The sequence below is a fragment of the Pleurodeles waltl genome, chromosome 5, assembly GCF_031143425.1.
Source record: "Pleurodeles waltl isolate 20211129_DDA chromosome 5, aPleWal1.hap1.20221129, whole genome shotgun sequence".
Taxonomy (NCBI): domain Eukaryota; kingdom Metazoa; phylum Chordata; class Amphibia; order Caudata; family Salamandridae; genus Pleurodeles; species Pleurodeles waltl.
Window position 1 is genome coordinate 965,002,327 of NC_090444.1, and position 18,717 is coordinate 965,021,043.

Genomic DNA, 18,717 nt, shown 5'->3' on the forward strand with positions numbered 1-18,717 from the left:
TCCAAAAAGTCGCAGAACACATTTCATTGAGAACCAGAACTGAGCCAAAATCATTAGGATCATAGACAGAGCATCCTGGTCTCATTGCATGGGTAGAAAAGGCTTTGAAGTCCATAATTGATAGGATGGCCCCCTATCAATGGAATCCTTTGTAACAGTGTTAGATGGGACTTCAGTTTGCTGATGGAAAATCACAGGGAAGAAAGAAGGGCGATCGTCATTCAGAGGTAGTATGCGACTGATGGTGGGAAGCCCACACTGAGCAGCCAGTCATCGAGGTATAACCTATGACACTGGGCAGCGGCCACCATCCCCGAGGGGAGGTGGTGAAATCGAAGGGTAGAAGGTCAATTGAAAATGCTCTGACCCCCAACATGAACAAATATAGTATTTTAGACTGCGGGTGGATTTATGAAAATACACATCCTGCAAGTCTAAGGATACCTTCTATTACTCGGGATCCAGAGCAGCGAGAGCTAGGGCTAGAGTGGCCATGAATTGCTCTTCCATAGAAAAGCATTGAGAAGTAGACATCCAAAATTGACCTGAGTCTCCGTCTTCCGTAGGCAGCAGAAATTAGCAGCAGTAACACCAGTCAGCTATTTTTTAATCTGGTACCCTCTCGATGGCTCCTTTGTCCAAAATAGATGACATGCAGAAGGGTAACAGCAAGATTCTGCTGGCAGTTGAGCAGGAACGGATGGAATGCAAAGGGATAGGGGTGAAATGAGTGGCTGGGCATAACTTTATGGACAATTCGGAACACCCATGGATAAAAAAGTGATGGATTTCCCAGCCAGGTGGGAAAAATCTAATCTCGCCCCCTACCTGTTGTGGGTAGTGCTGCAAGGGAAATCAGACCAGCTTAGAAGCCATTATGGTGGGTTGGAAAGAGGTGGAAGATTGCTGCCCTTGGTCGTGACCACAGCCTTAGCTATCACCGCGTCATCTGGAGGTGTGAAAAGTTTGGGTAGTCTGTGGAAATGGTCACAAAGACTACTGCTGTCCATATAGAATCGAAACTTTTTGTACTGCTGGTAAATGTGACAGGCTAATGAGAGCAATCAATGAGAGCTGGCTGGAATGCAGCTGATGTTGAAACGTTCTAGCACAGAGTTGGTGATCACTTTCCAAAGTTGGGAGGGTGCTCACGTAGACATAGGTCTGGCATGGGTCATTGTTGGCTCCAGATCAGAGACTGGTGGTGGGACCCGATCTGGTATAGGCATAAGTCTGGTTCTGCATCTGGGGCAGGCATTGGTAAAGGAAACAGGACGATGCCCGGGAGGAGTGGGGGTTAGGGGACAGTTGGTACTAAAGAAGGACCATCTGCTAGAAGTGCCTCTGGTGGTCCCTGCTGCTTTGTGGGTGCCAAAGGCGCTCCAAAGAGACCAGTCTCACTGTGAAGATTAACAGCAAAATATCTTTAGAGGTCTGTATCTGCTTCAGGGTTGACGACGGCCCTGATAACTGAGGGTGTGATGCGACTAGCCTCAGAATGGGCTTGGAGTCAGAAGATGCGGTTGGTTTTGGGCCGTTGGACTGCAGACTAGCTGATGATTTCTCATTAAGTCTGGAAAGTAGAGGAGGTGGCGCAAATCTTGCATGGTCTTTTTGCACTTGTGGCACAACTTGGATTTACCCAAGGACTTGGATTGGCATTGACCTTTGCCGTGAATGGCCCTGATATTTTAAGCGGGAAAGGGAACATAGTTTCAAGCGCCTCCTGTGGTCCACAACAGATTTTTGCTTCTGGTTCACTAATCGCCTTCAGGTGCATCAGGGAGAATTTGCCAGATGACTTAGATCATGACCAGAACCGAAGCACCAGAAGCGAACATAGTATGGATCCATTACTGACAGCTGCTTCCTGTAGTTGCAATACGGTTGCTGACCTGTCATCCTGAGGGAGACATGGCAAACTGCTGTTGTTGAAGTTTAGTACAATCTACAAAGTTGGGAGCAGAGAAAGGAATGGATTTCAGAGCGCAGGGGTGGCACCACTACATGGCTTCACAGGGTCACTTCAGAGGCTGTGCTACACTGTTGTACAGTCATATAGAGCCTGTGAGAATTTAAAAGATGAGGAATCTGGTTAGAAAATTCTGTCGGTATAATGTCACACAATGCCAATTGCACTCCATTGTCATGGACTTCCTTATCTCTGAAAATTTTCACTCAACATAGCAACACACGCAGTTGTCACCTCAGCCCCACTTCGCACTCAAGCCATTTTGTGATATGATCCTGGAGCACTAGCACACACATCTTGTGGGCTGCCAGTGTTATCACGGGAATATCCCATTTGATCTAATCTTTTTATTTTCCAACACCACTGCTGCAGTATTTGCACAATCACACCGATCGTTCAGCCTTGATCCCCTGGGAGATACAGGCGTTATTACCATATCGCCTCTAAGCACAATAAAAATAAATCTAGCATTCGCGCTAATTTTTCCATTCTATTAAGGACACGGAGGCGTGGATTATGCTTCTTTTTCACTTTTAATTACTTCAGCAACCAATCAGAAAATCAAAACACAAAAAACTACAAATCCCATGAAGTAACATACCATGTGACAACCATAGAGAGAACCTCCTATATAATGCACACAACAAAGTATCAACTCCTCTCTCTTTGCACAAGTCAGAACAGGAACAACTTCACAAGTCGATAACAAGATCATAAATCTTGAGAGTCACAGAACTAGAACTTCAGAAAAATCCCAGTGGAGTAGCCCATCTTGGAAGAAACGAAGATGCCTGAAGAGACGAAACACCGGCTCCAAGCCGAGGGAAAAAAAACGCGCCAAAGGATTATTTATTGTCATTTTCTGAAAGGAAGACAACAAAGGCCAAGCCATAAAATGGAACCAGAACTGCTACTATGGTAGAAGTAACAGGAAGGGAAAAGCACAGTAATGAAACATCAAATACAAGAATCTCACAGGATAAACAATTACAGTAATAAGAACAGATCAACAAGTGCGGGTGGGATAATCCTTGCCTCCATGTCCTTAATAGAACTGAAAAATTCTTAGCACGAATGCTAGAATTTTTTTTCATTCTGTGTCAGGACCGGAGGCTCAGATTATGCTTGTTTAAAGCTGTCTCACAACTACAGAAGCAATGTCAACAATAGGTTTAAAATAAAATGATTTAAACGGAGATTCTGATAACCAGTCAGCCGCCCTTAACATGTCTTTCAGCCTGGAACCCAAGGCAAAGGATTTAGAAGCCATGGCCCCCCTAGTTGAATGGGCACCAGACTGCGAAATGTCAATGCCAGCTTCGCTCAAGAGCCATAAAACCCATCTTGCCAAAGTAGCTGATAATACCAGGAGATAAGGCTTAACAAGTGAAATTAACTGTCCTCCCATATAAGAACGAAATTCTGCTGTGTTTACCTCATAAGCCTTCAAACACTGCACCACACACAACTTAAGGTTGTCCACAAAGCAAGAGTAGGACACTGATTTGGAATTGCATTTAGTGTGGTGAGAAATAGAAAAAGTCACACCTTCAGGGGGGGAAAAAACCTTCCAGCCAACTATAAGGCTCTTACTTCAGAAACTCGCTTGCAAGCTATTAAACACAAAATCATAGTGAGCTTAGCAGAAAGCTGTTTTCAAGAACGAAACCTATTAGCTGGCCAGGATTCCAAGAATCTCAAAATTACATTGACATCCCAAAGGGTAGAATATCGCAGATAAGGGGGAATTAGCCAGTCTGGTGCCCTTCAGAAGCGTACATACAATAGGTGCAGGAAGTTGGCTCTGTATATACTATCTCAAAGTGAGAGATATATGCACAGAGTCCAAGGGTTCCCCTTAGAGGTTGATAGTGGCAAAATTAGATCATTCTAATGCTCTATTTTGTGGTAGTGTGGTTGAGCAGTAGGCTTACCAGAGGGTAGTGTTAAGCATTTGTTGTACACACACAGGCAATAAATGAGGAACACACACTCAAAGACTTAACTCCAGGCCAATAATTTTCATATAGAAAAATATATTTTCTTCATTTATTTGAGAACCACAAGATTCAAGATTTAAAGTAAATACATAAAATGCACGGTACTCCACACAGGTAAGTAAGGAACTTTGAATTAGAGCGGTAACATACACAGTATAGGTTAAAATGGCAATAGGCTATTTTAAAAGTGGACACAGTGCAAAAATCAACAGTTCCTGGGGAGGTAAGTATGGTTAAGTTTCTGAGGTAAGTAAAGCACTTACAAGTTCAGTTTCCTGGGTATAGGCAGCCCACCGTTGGGGGTTCAAGGCAACCCCAAAGTCACTGCACCAGCAACACAGCGCCGGTCATGTGCAGAGGTCAAAGGAGGGCCCAAAACACATAGGTGCCTATGGAGAACAGGGGTGCTCCGGTTCCAGTCTGCCAGCAGGTAAGTAACTGCGTATTCGGAGGGCAGACCAGGGGGGTTTTGTAGAGCACTGGAGGGACACAAACAGGCACACAAAACACACCATCAGCGGCACAGGGGCGGCCGGGTGCAGTGTGCTTAGCAGGCATCGGGTTTTCAATAGAAATCAATGGAGGGACCCGGGGGTCACTCTAGCGGTGCAGGCAGGGCACAGGGGGGCTTCTCTGGCCAGCCATCGACTGGACTAGGCAGAGGGTCGCCTGATGGTCACACCTGCACTGGGGTTCGGTTCCTTTTGGTCTTGGAGGCTGCGGATGCAGTGCTTGGTCCAGGCGTCGGGTTCTTTGTTCCAGGCAGTCACGGTCAGGGGAGCCTCTGGATCCTCTCTGCATGCATCGCTTTGGGGGTACAGGGGGGGTCGTCTCAGGCTATTCACGAGGTCGCAGTCGCCTGGGAGTCCTCTCTGCATTGTTAGTTCTCTGGAGCTCGAGCCGGGGGCGTCGGGTGCAGTGTGTGAAGTCTCATGCTTCCGGAAGAGTGAGTTCTTTGGAAGTTGCTAAAAAGTTGCAAAGTTGTTGCTGTTTTTGAACAGTGCTGCTGTTCTCGGGAGTTTCTTGGTCCTTCTGGTTCAGGGCAGTCCTTTGAGGCTTCAGAGGTCGCTGGAGTGCCCTTGGGCATTGTAACATGAAGCCTGAGCCTTTGAGGCTCACTGCTAGGTGTTACAGTTCCTGCAGGGGGGAGGTGTTAAGCACCTCAACCCAGTGCAGGCTTTGTTTCTGCCCTCAGGGAGCACAAAGGCTCTCATCCCAGGGGGTCAGAAACTGGTCTCAGTGACAGGCTGGCACAGACTAGTCAGTCGTGCACTGAAGGATTGGGTAGAATACAAGGGGCATCTTCTAAGGTGCCCTCTGTGTGCATTTTGTAAATACATCCAACACTGGCATCAGTGTGGGTTTATTATTCTGAGAAGTTTGATATCAAACTTCCCAGTATTCAGTGTAGCCATTATGGAGCTGTGGAGTTCGTTTTTGACAAATTCCCAGACCATACACTTAATATGGCCACACTGTACTTACAATGTCTAAGAATAGAATTAGGCACTGTAGGGGCATATTGCTCATGCAGCTATGCCTTCACCTGTGGTATAGTGCATCCTGCCTTAGGGCTGTAAGGCTTGCTAGAGGGGTGACTTGCCTATGCCACAGGCAGTATTTTGTGTGCATGGCATCCTGAGGGGGATGCATGTCGACTTTGCCTTTTTCTCCCCACCAACACATACAATCTGCAATGGCAGTGTGCATGTGTTAGGTGAGGGGTCCGTTAGGGTGGCATAACACATGCTGCAGCTCTTAGGGACCTTCCCTGGTCGCAGGGCCCTTGGTACCACTGGTACCTTTTACAAGGGACTTATCTGTGTGCCAGGGATATTCCAATTGTGGAACAATGGTACATTTTTAAGTGAAAGAACACTGGTGCTGGGGCCTGGTTAGCAGGGTCCCAGCATACTCCTCAGCCAAGACAGCATCAATATGAGGCAAAATATGGGGGGGTAACTGCAACAGGGAGCCATTTTCCTACAATGGGTACCTCCTTCCCAGGTTTACCGTCCACCGGTAAATGTCAGCTGATAGAGCTGATCAATAAGTATTGACTGACCTGCAGGCTAAACCAGACGACGCAAGGGAGGACAAGAAATTCAAGACAAGACTGCAATCCGCTGAAGGAGGATCGGTGATCCATGCACTGCACCAAGAACACCATTGTTTCCAAGCGGAAGCATATCTCTTATGTGGTGCTGGAAGACCAGGCCCTTGAAATGAAATCGCTAGACTCCTGCGAAAGCCCTGGGATACTCCCATCTTTCCCTGAAAGTCGCCACGCTACCAGCAAGAGCTACCCCGATAGGATCAGAGGATGTGGAAGGCCCAACAGATCTAGAAGGAGGATCCACCTGTGTGGAATTAACACAGGATTAGCACAGCTCAACTCCAGAGCCACTGGCAACCATGCCTGGGCTCTCCAAAGAGGGGTCACCAGAATGAGATCTACCTGCTGACAACGGACTTGAGCCAGAACCCTGGGGATCATCTAAAAGGGGGAGGAGGCATAATTCTGATTTGGGGACCAGTCCTGCAGAAAGGCATCAGTCGCTAGAGCTTCGGGGTCCAGCCTCCAACTGAAAATCCTCTTCAGATGTTGATTGAGGCAGGAGTCAGATAGATCTATCAAGAGGGGGCCCCACAGACACTGGAGAACTTGAAAACCTTCGGATGAAGCCACCAATCGATGTAGTCCTGAAGAAGGCGTGATTGCCAATCTGCCACCAAATTGTTGCACCCTGGAAGATACTCTGCCACCATGAGATCCGGTGTTGAAGATAAAAATGCCAAAAAGCCTTTGCAATCCCCGCCAGAATGGGGGACTTTGTCCTGCCCAACTTGTCGACATATCTCACTGCTGACATATTGTCCATCCGAAGAAGAATACAACAATCCGTCTTGATCACAAGCGAGTCTGCCAGGAGCTCCAAACAATTGATGTGAACCAATGACCCTCTGTGGACACTGGGCCGCATCGAGCTCCCCACTCCCAAAGGCTGGCATCGGACTCTATAACAATTTCTGGACAGGACCCAAAGATTGCTCTACCATTCCAGGTCTCCATATGGTCTAACCACCAGTGCATTCTGTCCGAGCCTCCTCTGAGAGGGGAATCTGATCCACATAACTGAAGCCCTTCGGAAGATGGGAAATCTTCAAACTCTGCAGAGCCCTCTAGTGAAGGGGGACCTGGGAAAATTGCCTTAAGTGAGGAAGATAGCAGACCCACCATGTGGGCAGTCGCCCTCAATGATACAGTCTGTCTGGACAACAGTAACCTCAATTCCATCTTGATTGCATGAATCTTTTGAGGGGTAAGGACCAACTGAACGACGGGAGAGTCCACCGAAAGCCCAGGAAATCCATTTGTTGTGACGGTTTTAAGACCGACTTCTGAGCATTGACAAGGAAACCCAGATCCTGAAGGAGAGAGATGGACCATGCCAGATGGTAGAGGGCAAGGCGGGGCATTGAGCCATGATGAGGATGTCGTTGAGGTAAATGATCAGACGAAAACTCCTTGCTCAGAAATATGCCGCTACCGGCCTCATAACCTTCCTGAAGCATCAAGATGCTGATGACAGGCCGAATGGATGGACTTTGCACTCGTAACACCCCTCCCAAAGGAACTGGAGAAACCTAAAATAGGGAGGAAAAATTGGGATGGTTAAATAAGCATCCTTTAAGTCTAAATTAACCATCCAATCCCATTCTTTAAGGATGTCGCTGAACAAATGAATGCTGTCCATTTTGACGCGGCGATAAACAAGCCATCCATTGAATTCTTTGAGATTCAGAATAAGGCGGGAGCCGTCACCCCTCTTGTCTACCAAAAAAGATGGAGCTGAGAAAGATGAGGATAACTCTTGACAATGGCACCTTTTTTTAAAGAGTTCTGCAATTACTGCGGAAATTAAAATGCGATCTCGAAGGGAAAAATACATCGGATGGGAAGGGGCTAGTTGGAGCGAGAATTGTAAAATTCCAGTTTGTAACCTTGGATGGTCTATAGAACCCAAGAGTTGTGAGTGATCTTGCGCCAAGCCTGTAGGAAAGGCCCAGTCCTGCACCTCCACCTTCCCCCTCCCCCACCCACACCCTCCCGCATGTCCACCCCCAAAAAATACAGTCTGAGCTGGAACTTAGGCTCACTTGTAGATCCTGAGTGCTGGAAATAGGTCTGGTTCCCTGTGGACTTCCCTCTTCAGAATCTGGAGCAACCAGCTCTTGAATTGGAAGGGTAGAAGGTGAACGAGGAAAAGCTGGAGTCCTGGAAACCCCCTCTGCCCTGCTGATAGTAACCTTGTTGAAGTCCTTGATTATAGTAGCGGCCAAAGGCACGCACTGTGTAGCATCAGGCCCCTCCCCCCCCCCCCCCCCTCCCCCTTGAAAAAGTGGACATAGCACCTTCTTGTTCCTGGGCCTTGTCCAGATTGGCGTAAGTAGTGTCAGATTTAGAAAGCTCCTTGAAAAGGAGAACTAAAAAGCAAACCTTGGGTTAAGGGTCCCAATTCAGATGAAGCGAGGTCCACCAGCTTGGGGTCCATCTTTATTAATATGGAACGACGTTGTTCGCTTGAAATCACACAATTAATGTTCCCTATGAAGCATAGGGCTCTTTGAGCTCAACACACAAGTACCTCCGGGTCAGTGGAATTCCCTCATTCTTTAACCCCAGTTCCAGGATCTTAGTTAAGGTTCCGGCCACATCCAGGAGTTTGTCCTGGTAACTGCGCCACGTATGGTCAGTGCCCTTTTTGGGGTCCTTTGGAAACTTCTTTAGGTACTTGACCATTGTAAGGTCAAGATCTGGCATCTCCGTCACCTTGGAAGAAGACTCCGATCTGGGAGCCTCTTTCTTGAACCCATGACGAATATGGGACTTCCCATAGTCTGCTACCTCGGCAGGAGGAAGCCATAGAGTAGATCTGGGGTGAATTATGTCCTCCGGCTCAAAGGTAAGTACTTTCGTAGGATTAATGGCTTCTTCAGGGTAATGCGTTGTCTTCTTACGCTTCCAGGATCGTCCCCTTGGTCCAGGGTATTGGCGGATGAGGAGTCTGATTCCTCACATGCCTTGGACTTCGGGTGGAAGCAGAGGCATTATAGTCATGTTCCTTGTCCAGAGACCTGATAAGGCTCTCAAAATCACCCGAATGGGGATTTGTATCCACCTTGGGGGCTTGAGAACTGTGAGACAGGGAGGTTTCCTTGCTACCCTGAGACCGCCAGGAGGGCATCCAGCCCTGTTGCTAGGTGAAGCCAATTAGATGATGCTTAATAGGCTTAAAAGCCTGGGCCAAGGCTTGATTTACTGTGTGACGCACACCAGCATTCAAGGCATAGACAAGGTCCTGTTCAAAAGATTCCAGAGGATCATCAACATAATATTCATCACCCATTTCTTCATTATGTGCAGCCATGCTGACAAAAAAGGCATCTCAAATTCCAAAGGAGCAGTTAAGAGGTGATACAGATCAAAAGGGGCAGGTCAATATCCCTGCAAGCCAGGGTAAACCTATAAAATTAAGTTTGGATGTGGAGGGAGCCCTGCCCACCGAACAAACAGGCAAAGCCTATATCTAAATCACTGCAACCTCCGTGGCTAATGCACATGGAGCGCAAGCTATAGCGAGGCAGAGAGATAAAAAAACACGCACCTCAACGTGTCCACCGCTGGAGGCTTCACATTAGTGCATGTGCACTAAGCCTCAGAGCCAGAAATAACCCAAAGCTAATAAAAACGGAAAGAGGACTGCGTGTCCTAGCCGTGCGTCCTCGCTCCCCTGCTCCCACTCCAACATAAAAACGCAGGCTGGGCGGAGGGGCTACAGTGGGAGGTAAAATACGCTCCCAAATTTGACCGGCGAACGTGCCGACGCATGACTCCGCCAGAAGAGTGGTGCCAAGGCGGCAGCGTTGCTCGAAGCTACAAAACAGAATTAATCTAGCTTATTTCACCGATTGAGTGACAGAAATAAATAATCACAATTAGAAATATTATACAGTAACCATAACATGCAATATACACATGAAATACAAGACAGAGTAATAGTGAGTACTTAACTGGCTGCGAAGCAGCACAGAAAGAGGAGTTGATACTTTGTTGAGGGCACAATATAGGAGGTTCTCTGTATGGTTGTCGCAAGAAATGTTACTTCATGGGATTTGTAGATTTTTGTGTTTTGATTTTCTGGTTGGTTGCTGAATTAGTTAAAATTGAAGCATAATCGGAGCCTTTGGTCCTGACAGAATCTCGCCTTTGATCCTAAACTCATCTTTCACCATGCACGATTTGTTTCCTTTTTATTCCTTCCAATAGCATACCCTTTCTCATCCTGTTTACCATTGTCTTCGGCAATAGGTCGGCAGCTTTACTGCCTTGTTATTCTGTTGCTGCTTCACCCACCTCTAGGTTTATACGTAGAATTAGTTGTTGGAAAACTATTTGTATGCAGGTTCACCAGGCCGTGCTTTATACAAGTGTGATGATCAGAGACAAAAATATACGAACTTGTGAAGTTTCACTTAACCTCATTCACGCAGCTCGCCATAAAAGCAAGATAGTTTGCATTTGTATCACCATATATGAGCAGCCATACTGCGGTAATAAGTTATACTGTGGTAGGCATGATTGCTGTTATGAATTGGAAATCTGCAGTGATAAACGTAATTGGCCCACGGTATCTCTTAGATATGAGAAGTATTTTGTGATGACATGTAGCTACGTATAAAACACTGATTTACTGAATATCATGTTCAGCTTTTGAAAATGTTGGCCTACATCTACTAACGTTTTGCTCTCGCGTGATGCAAAAGATGGTGCCTATTTACTTACTCCAGCAGCCTACCTGCACAGCGCTATAATTTCGTTGCACGAGCGTCCATGCAAACTTTAGTAAATATGAGCCTAAGACTTCTAAAGCCTTTACATTTGTCAACCAAGTCATGAGAAAAAGCAATTAAAGCATGCCACAGTGTGTTTTCAAGTCCGAGTTTGGTTTGTAAGTAAACAATATTTGTTTCTAACTAAATTTTTATTTTTCTCCCTCAGCATTTTCTACCGAGAGGAAAATGTGAACAACTAATAAGACAAGGCGTTCTGGAACACGTGATGTCATAACTCACCTTCCCTATGTATATAACTTGCTTTAAATGCTTGTGCCTAATAAAGTAGTTTTTTTGCAAATAATTTGTATTCCCCTTTTTGTACCTGAAATATATGGTGTGCTGTGCATTCTACAAGATATCCAAGAGGTCAGATTAAACAGAACAAATAATGTTCATCCATTGTTGCTCAGTTCTGCCTTTAGTTGTTATGATCTAACTCTCAGCATCACAGACCGCTAAAAAAACGACGCACAAACAGAACAGACTGTATTTTCATGTACCCAACTCAGCCCAGGTATGCCATGTACCTGGCTATCACGTTGTTCCTAATAAAACGTCTCACTAATCTACACAGCACCATCAAACAAAACACCTCAAGTGGTTCAACACAGCATACATAAGGCCTTATTGCAAGAAACCCGTGTATTTTTATGTGTCAGGTAACCAGAGTATTCGATCCAATACGATTAAGAGTCATGGAGACCCGTCCAGTTTTCCCTGGGGACACGGGTTTCTTAAAACAGCTCAAATATCCCGACGCATCTGTCATCAGAATGAGGAATAACCCAGGGAATCTGCTGTGACCAATCAGTTTTTCCTGGTTATTCTCCTTTCATAGGTGGAGCCTCAGGATCTATTCTAAAAGTGCCCGTTTTTTCAGCCCCCTGAGACTCCATACCGTCCAGTAACAATATCTCTGCACACTGGAATTACCAGGCCCATTAACAGGAATCTTTTAATGAGGCCTTACTTGTCTCTCACATTGCTCGCAACAGCCCTCCGCACCGTGATACTCGACATAGCAACACCAAATGGAACACATTAGGCTCAACTCCTAACATACATACTGTTGGAAATGGCCATTTTTGCAGGGTCATCCCCAGTCTGTTTTCCTCCTTCCTCCTATTTTGTCTGACCTGTTTTTGTTGGCTTTAGAACTCTGGGCACTTTACCACTGCTAACCAGTGCTAAAGCGCATATGCTCTCTGTGTGAAGTGTACTGTTGATTGGTTTATCACTCTTGACCCCTCACGATCCGGATTCCGCAAGAACCACAGTACGGAAACCGCCCTCATCGCATGCACTGACGACATCAGGACCAAAGTCGACAAAGGCGAGACCATCGCACTCATCCTCCTAGACCTCTCCGCAGCCTTTGACACCGTCTGCCACCACACACGCCTCCACAACATAGGAATTCGCCACAAAGCCTTAGACTGGCTCACCTCCTTCCTCACCAACCAGACCCAGAGAGTCCGCCTTCCATTCCAACACTACCAAGATCACCTGCGGAGTCAGTCCCCAAGGGTCCTCCCTCAGCCCCACACTCTTCAACATCTACATGATCCCCCTAGCCAACATCCTCCGAGCACACGGAATCACTATCCTCTCCTATGCAGATGTCACCCAACTCATCCTCTCCCTCACCCACAACCCCACCACTGCCAAAACCAACCTACACGCGGCTCTCCTCGACACCGCCAACTGGGTGACCACTAACCACCTCAAGCTCAGCTCAAAGAAAACCAAGATCATCATCATCGGCCCCAACAAAACCACATGGGGCGACTCCTGGTGGCCCACCGCCCTAGGCCCCGCACCCACCCCCGCAAACCATGCACGCAATCTCGGCATCATCCTGGACCCCTCCCTCTCCATGACACAGCAAATCAATGCTCTAACCTCGTCGTGCTTCCACATACTCCGCGCTCTAAAAAAAATCCTTCAAATGGATTCCCCCAGAAACCAGGAAGACAGTCACCCACGCACACATCAGCAGCAGACTGGACTACGGTAACGCCCTGTACGCCGGCACCACACTCAAACTCAAACGCAAACTCCAGAGAATCCAGAACACAGCCGCACGCCTCGTCCTTGGCCTCCCCCGCCACAAATTAATCTCACCACACCTCAGATCCCTTCACTGGCTTCCCATAGACAAGAGAATCACATTCAAGATCCTCATCCACGCACACAAATCCCTCCACAACACCGGCTCAACCTACCTCAACGAAAGAGTGAACTTCCACACTCCCACACGCAACCTCCGATCAGCCGACCTCACCCTAGCCACAGTCCCCTGCATACAACGCACCACCACAGGAGGCAGGTCCTTCTCCTACCTCGCCCCCAAAACCTGGAACTCCCTCCCCACCAACCTTCACAAAACCAAAGACCTCCTGCTCTTCAGAAAGAACCTCAAGACATGGTTGTTCGATCAGTGACCCTCACTGCCCCCCCCCCCCCCCCCCCCTCCCCCCAGCGCCTTGAGACCCTCACGGGTGAGTAGCGCGCTCTACAAATTTTTTGATTGATTGATTATCCATGATTGGCATATTTGATTTACTGGTAAGTCCCTAGTAAAGTACAATAGAGGTGCCCAGGGCCTGTAAATCAAATGCTACTAGTGGGCATGCTGCACTGGTTGTGCCACTCACATTAGTAGCCCTGTAAACATGGCTCAGACCTGCCACTGTAGAGTCTGTGTGTGTGGTTTTAAACTGCCAATTCGAATTGGCAAGTATACCCACTTGCCAGGCCTAAACCTTCCCTTCTACTACATGTCAGGCACCCCTAAGGTAGGCCCTAGGTAGCCCCAGGGGCAGGTTGCAATGTATGTTTAAGGTAGGATATATACTAGTGTGTTTTATATGTCCTAACAGTGAAATACTGCCAAATTCGGGTTTCACTGTGCAAGGCCTATCCCTCTCATAGGTTAACATGGGGGCTGCCTTTAAATATCCTTAAAGCGCAGATTCCCCTTGAGAGCAGATAAAAATATGAAGTTTAGGGTCTCGGAACTCACAATTTAAAAATACATCTTTTAGTGAAGTTGGTTTTCAAATTGTCTTTTTGAAAATGCCACTTTTAGAAAGTAGGCATTTTCTTGCTTAATCCATTCTGTGACTCTGCCTGTTTGTGGATTCCCCGTTTGGGTCAGTTTGACAGTTGGGCTGTTCACACCTCTCCTCTGGACAGTGACACAAAGGGGGCTGGGGTGTAGCCTGCATATCTTGATTAGCCATCTGTGCTGGAGGGGAGTGGCAGAGGAGCGGTCACTCACACCTGAAAGGACTTTGCCTGTCCTCACACAATGCCGTCTACGACCCCCTGGTGAGTGTCTGGGGCCTGGCCTGGACAAGGAAGGATCTTGCAAAGCCTTGAGAATTTGCTTTGAAGTTTGCCAACTTCAAAGGCAGAACTGGGTATAAGAAGAAAACCCAAAACCCCAGACTTTTAGAATCCTTCTGGAATCAAGAGGAACCTCCGCCCAGGAGAAGAGCTGAAGGAGGACTACTGTCCCTTTGCTGTGTTGCTTTGCTGGACTGGCCTGCAGTTGCTGTTTCTGCCTGAAAAAAGTGCAAAGGGTGAACTTTGCTGTGTGTATTTCTTGAGAAAGTTCTCCAAGGGCTTGGAGTAGAGCTTGTCTCCTGTTGGAAGTCTCAGGGACACCAAAGACTTCAGTTTCCTTGACCTGCAGCACTGGGAACTGTGTGTTTTGTGGTGTTCAAGAGGAGAAACCACTGCAACGCCGCCAACGACGCCGCTGGCCTGCACCGTGACCTGCTGACGCCGCACGGAGCCGCATTGCCCGCTTTGCACCACGACCCTGGTCTCACCGACACGGTCATCGGACAACTTCACCGAGCCACTGCTCGCACCGCAACCTGTGGGCCCCGCATTCCGGCAGCACCTGCTCACACCGCAGCCTGGGCATCCCTGATGCCGCCGTTCCTGCTGATTCCGACGCCACTGCCTGCACCGTGGCCTGTGGACACTGCTCCTGAGGTACACAAAGCACCGTCCCATCCCGCACCGCAGCCCCGGTCAACCAACGCCAGCATCATCGACTCCCGTGTTGTCACCAGGCATCCTGCCTGCACCGTGGCCTGTGGACACTGCTTGTGAGGGTCACGAAGCACCGTCCCACACCGCTGGCCTGGCCCTACCGACGACAGCGCTTCAGCAATGACTCTGCCGCTGCCTGCACTGTGACCTGTGGACACCGCACGTCGCACCGCCCCGCTTCACACCGCAGCCCTGGTCTCATCGACGCCGCTGGATGCCGTCACCGAGCTGCTGCCTGCACTGTGATCTGTGGGCACCGCACGTCGCATCGTCCTGCTTCGCACCGAAGGCCCGACGCCATCCACGCCGGTGCACCTGACTTCATCAGCCGGGAGTTTGATCCACATGTGTGTGACCTGAAGGGCCTGACGACTCCGGAACCGACACTGCGACATCAGCGACGCCGCTCTCCGGAGCTCACCGCGAGGATCACGTCACCCTGCAAATCCAAGGTACTGTTTGCGGGTCTTCCTGACACCGTAGCTGGCCCGCAATGCAGCGGCTGGTCTGAACTGTTGGTTTTGTTGATAACGATGCCATGATCGCCCCAGGTAGAGATATCGACTTCAAGGAACTGTATTTTGGAGTAGATCTTGCAGAATTCATATTTCTATTACTGTATGTTGGATTTTTATCGTATTTGGTCTTGTTTTATATACATAAATATTGGCTGAAACTGGTGTGGTGTCCGTTTGTAGTGTTTTCACTTATTACTGTGTGTTATTTGCAAATGCTTTACACATTGCTTCTGAGATAAGCCTGACTGCTCGTGTCAAGCTACCAAGGGGGTGAGCAGGGGTTATCTGAGCGGATTGCTCCCTTATCCTGACTAGAGTGAGGGCCCCTACTTGGACAGGGTGCAAACCGGCTGTCAACTAGAGACCCCATTTCTAACACATACCATCCAAGAGAATATCCTAACCAAGAAACAGACCATAGCATCTTCACAAGCCTAATCAGACTCTGGTCTGTGATGAAAACTTGAGAACCATGTTGGAAAGTCATTAGGCCTTCCAAAAGTTACTAGGTCACACAGCGGCAGACAGCGTGGCACACAGATTCCACTAATGTAACAAGTCACCTTTTTCTTCCCAAGTTGACACACAACTGAAAAAATATATATATGAACCTTCAGAAAGAACCTTGTGATAGTGAATACCCTGTAATGGCACAATCATGATTGTTGTATAGTATTTAAGGATACAGAGATGATTTTCACTCGGAGTAAGAGAGAATATTTTGCAAAACCATGGCTAGCAGGTACTTTTCAGACAATTCTTGAAGCTGTTCAGGTTGCCTAGATACGTTGCCATATACGTTTGCAGCCAAGTGAAACGGACTAAGCAGATAATTTTTGCATGATTTGAAAAGTAGATCCCTGACCTGCACATATTTATTAGAATTATATTGTCGAGTCAGAGGCCATAGGGTGGACCAGAGGATGAGGCTATAAGAGGAGATTGTTGTGGTCAACACCATTAATGAAGTTGTAGACTGTGCTCTGAATGAATTCTGTGAAAATCAAATTTAGGCGAGATACTTGGTGGTCCTTGGAAAGATTAGTCACTCTACGTCTTTGGAAAAGAAGATGGTAGAGAAACAACACTTAACCCGTTGGCCACTAATGTTTTGAAGCAAGGGAAATGGGTGCCAGTGAGAAGGGAGCAACTACAAGTATGGGAAACGCCCCTGTGCATGTGGTCAAAGTAGGGTTTTGTAAGTTGGACTAGTCCTGGAGATGTTTGAGAGTGTTTAATGTAAGTTCTGAATGGACAATAAGTAAGGAAATCCAGAAAAAACAAGACTGTTCAACATCTGACATAGCCGGGGCCAGGAGTCCCTGAAATGCAGGTGGGTAAAAATATTTCTAATAACACTCAATTGCCCAGGCAAGCTAAAAGACAAGATTTGGGTTACTGATTTTTCCCTCCTCACAATACATTACATTAAAAGGAGCTTCACAGGAGCCGTTTCCCACTGTTACAAATATAAGTCCTAGCCCAAAACCTCTTCCTGTCCTCAAAAATGGCACATCTGCAACTGCTGCTTGTGTGGACTAAAGTCCAGAACCACCCCAAAGCTATGTGACTCCTTCCACTTTTTTTTGTTTTCTTCAAAACGTTACCCTCTTTTTTTTTTTGCTTTTTGACAAAGTTATGAGGCCCTTACCTAATATGAACTCAATAGCTGCACTTGTCATTGGGGGCCCCTGGAGCTGGTGTCTAGCATTTATTTTTTGTAAGAATAATGGTTGCAAGAGGTTGAATGACGTAACCACACATGCATTTACCACGCATGTCATTACAACGCATGCCTCATAACCACACAACATTTTTTCAGCACGCATATGGCTTTACCAACCCTGCCTTTGCCAAAAAAAAATATTTGTAAAGGCATGGTTAGTAAAGGCATATGCTTGGTAAAAATGTAATTGGTAGGTATAATCCATCAATATATATGTGTGTGTGTGTGTGTGTGTGTATATATATATATATATATATATATATATATATATATATATATATATATATGGATTATACCTACCAATTACATTTTTACAGCGCATATGCCTTTACCAACCATGCCTGTAAAATTAAATTTTTGTGGTAAAGGCAGGCATGGTAAAGCCATATGCGTGCTAAATATTTTTGTATATATCTATATTTGTATACACAGATGCATCCATGTATTTGTGTACATATATATATATGTATATATATATATATATATATATATATATATATATATGTATGTATGTATATATGTATATATATATATATATATAATACCTAGTGGCAGTCGCCACTAGCATAGTTAGCGCCATGTTTCCAGAGAAAAAAAATATATATTTTTTTTACTTGCCTATATCTTTGGCATCGTTTGACGAAACTTCACAAAACTTTCCCAAAAAAATGTTGTGGTGATTCTTGTTTTGCACAGAAAGTTTGGGGGTGATCCATAAAGCAGGGACAGAGAAAATGGAGAGGTGAAAAAAGTTGTGTTTCCCATGTTAATTCCCATAGGACCTGACATGTCGAAAGCCCGAACCGCTGGACAGAATTACACCAAAGTTGGCAGAAAGCTAGGTTTCGGTACACAGATCACGCTTCCACCTATTTGGTGTAAATCCGTTCAGTAGTTTTTGAGATATTAAAGGGAAAATACATTTGTATATCTCTGGCTGCAAATATTTCGCAATCTTTTTGCGAATAAGCATGCGAAAAGAAGCGCTGCAATTAGCTGACCGCAGCCTAACTAGAAAGTTGCTGCCGCCATTTTATTTCACGGGACACGGTCCCCTGTGGTGAAAAGCTAAATTAAAAGTGGTACAAGGGGTCAGGAGTGAAAGGTACCCTGACTCCAGAGGTGTAATATAGGTTTGTTTTAGGGGCAAATTATGGGTTTAATATAATTTTGTGTCACCATGCACAATATTCGTGAAAATGTAATGACTTTTTGCTAATTACTTGCAGATATGGGAAAATTTGGAAGAAAAACCTCATTCAATCATTCATACACTAATTCATTCACTCATTCGCCCACTCAGACACCCACTTTCAGACCCACTCACACTCATGCACCCAATCACAGATTCACCGACAGAGACAGGTCCTGTGGACAACCTGTGCTGCCCACGGCCAAAGGACTTGCGTGGCGTGGGTTTGGGTGGTTATAAGGGCTAAAAGCCAGGCCTTGTGACCAACCCTTGCTGCTCACAGCCAAAGGCAGTGCCCGGCAGGGGTTGGAATAACATAGTAATTAAAATTGCTTTACCTT

At 46.6% G+C, this 18,717-nt stretch overlaps 1 protein-coding gene across 1 annotated transcript in view; it reads left to right on the forward strand.

The window, feature by feature from the left end:
- GINS1 (GINS complex subunit 1) overlaps positions 1 to 11,173 on the forward strand; it is a 328,575-nt gene extending 317,402 nt beyond the window's left edge. The window contains exon 7 of the mRNA XM_069235089.1: positions 11,036 to 11,173. Within this exon, the coding sequence (XP_069091190.1) occupies positions 11,036 to 11,104 (69 nt within the window). The 3' untranslated portion in view covers positions 11,105 to 11,173. The remainder of the gene's footprint in view (positions 1 to 11,035) is intronic.
- The last annotated feature ends 7,544 nt before the right edge of the window (positions 11,174 to 18,717 follow it).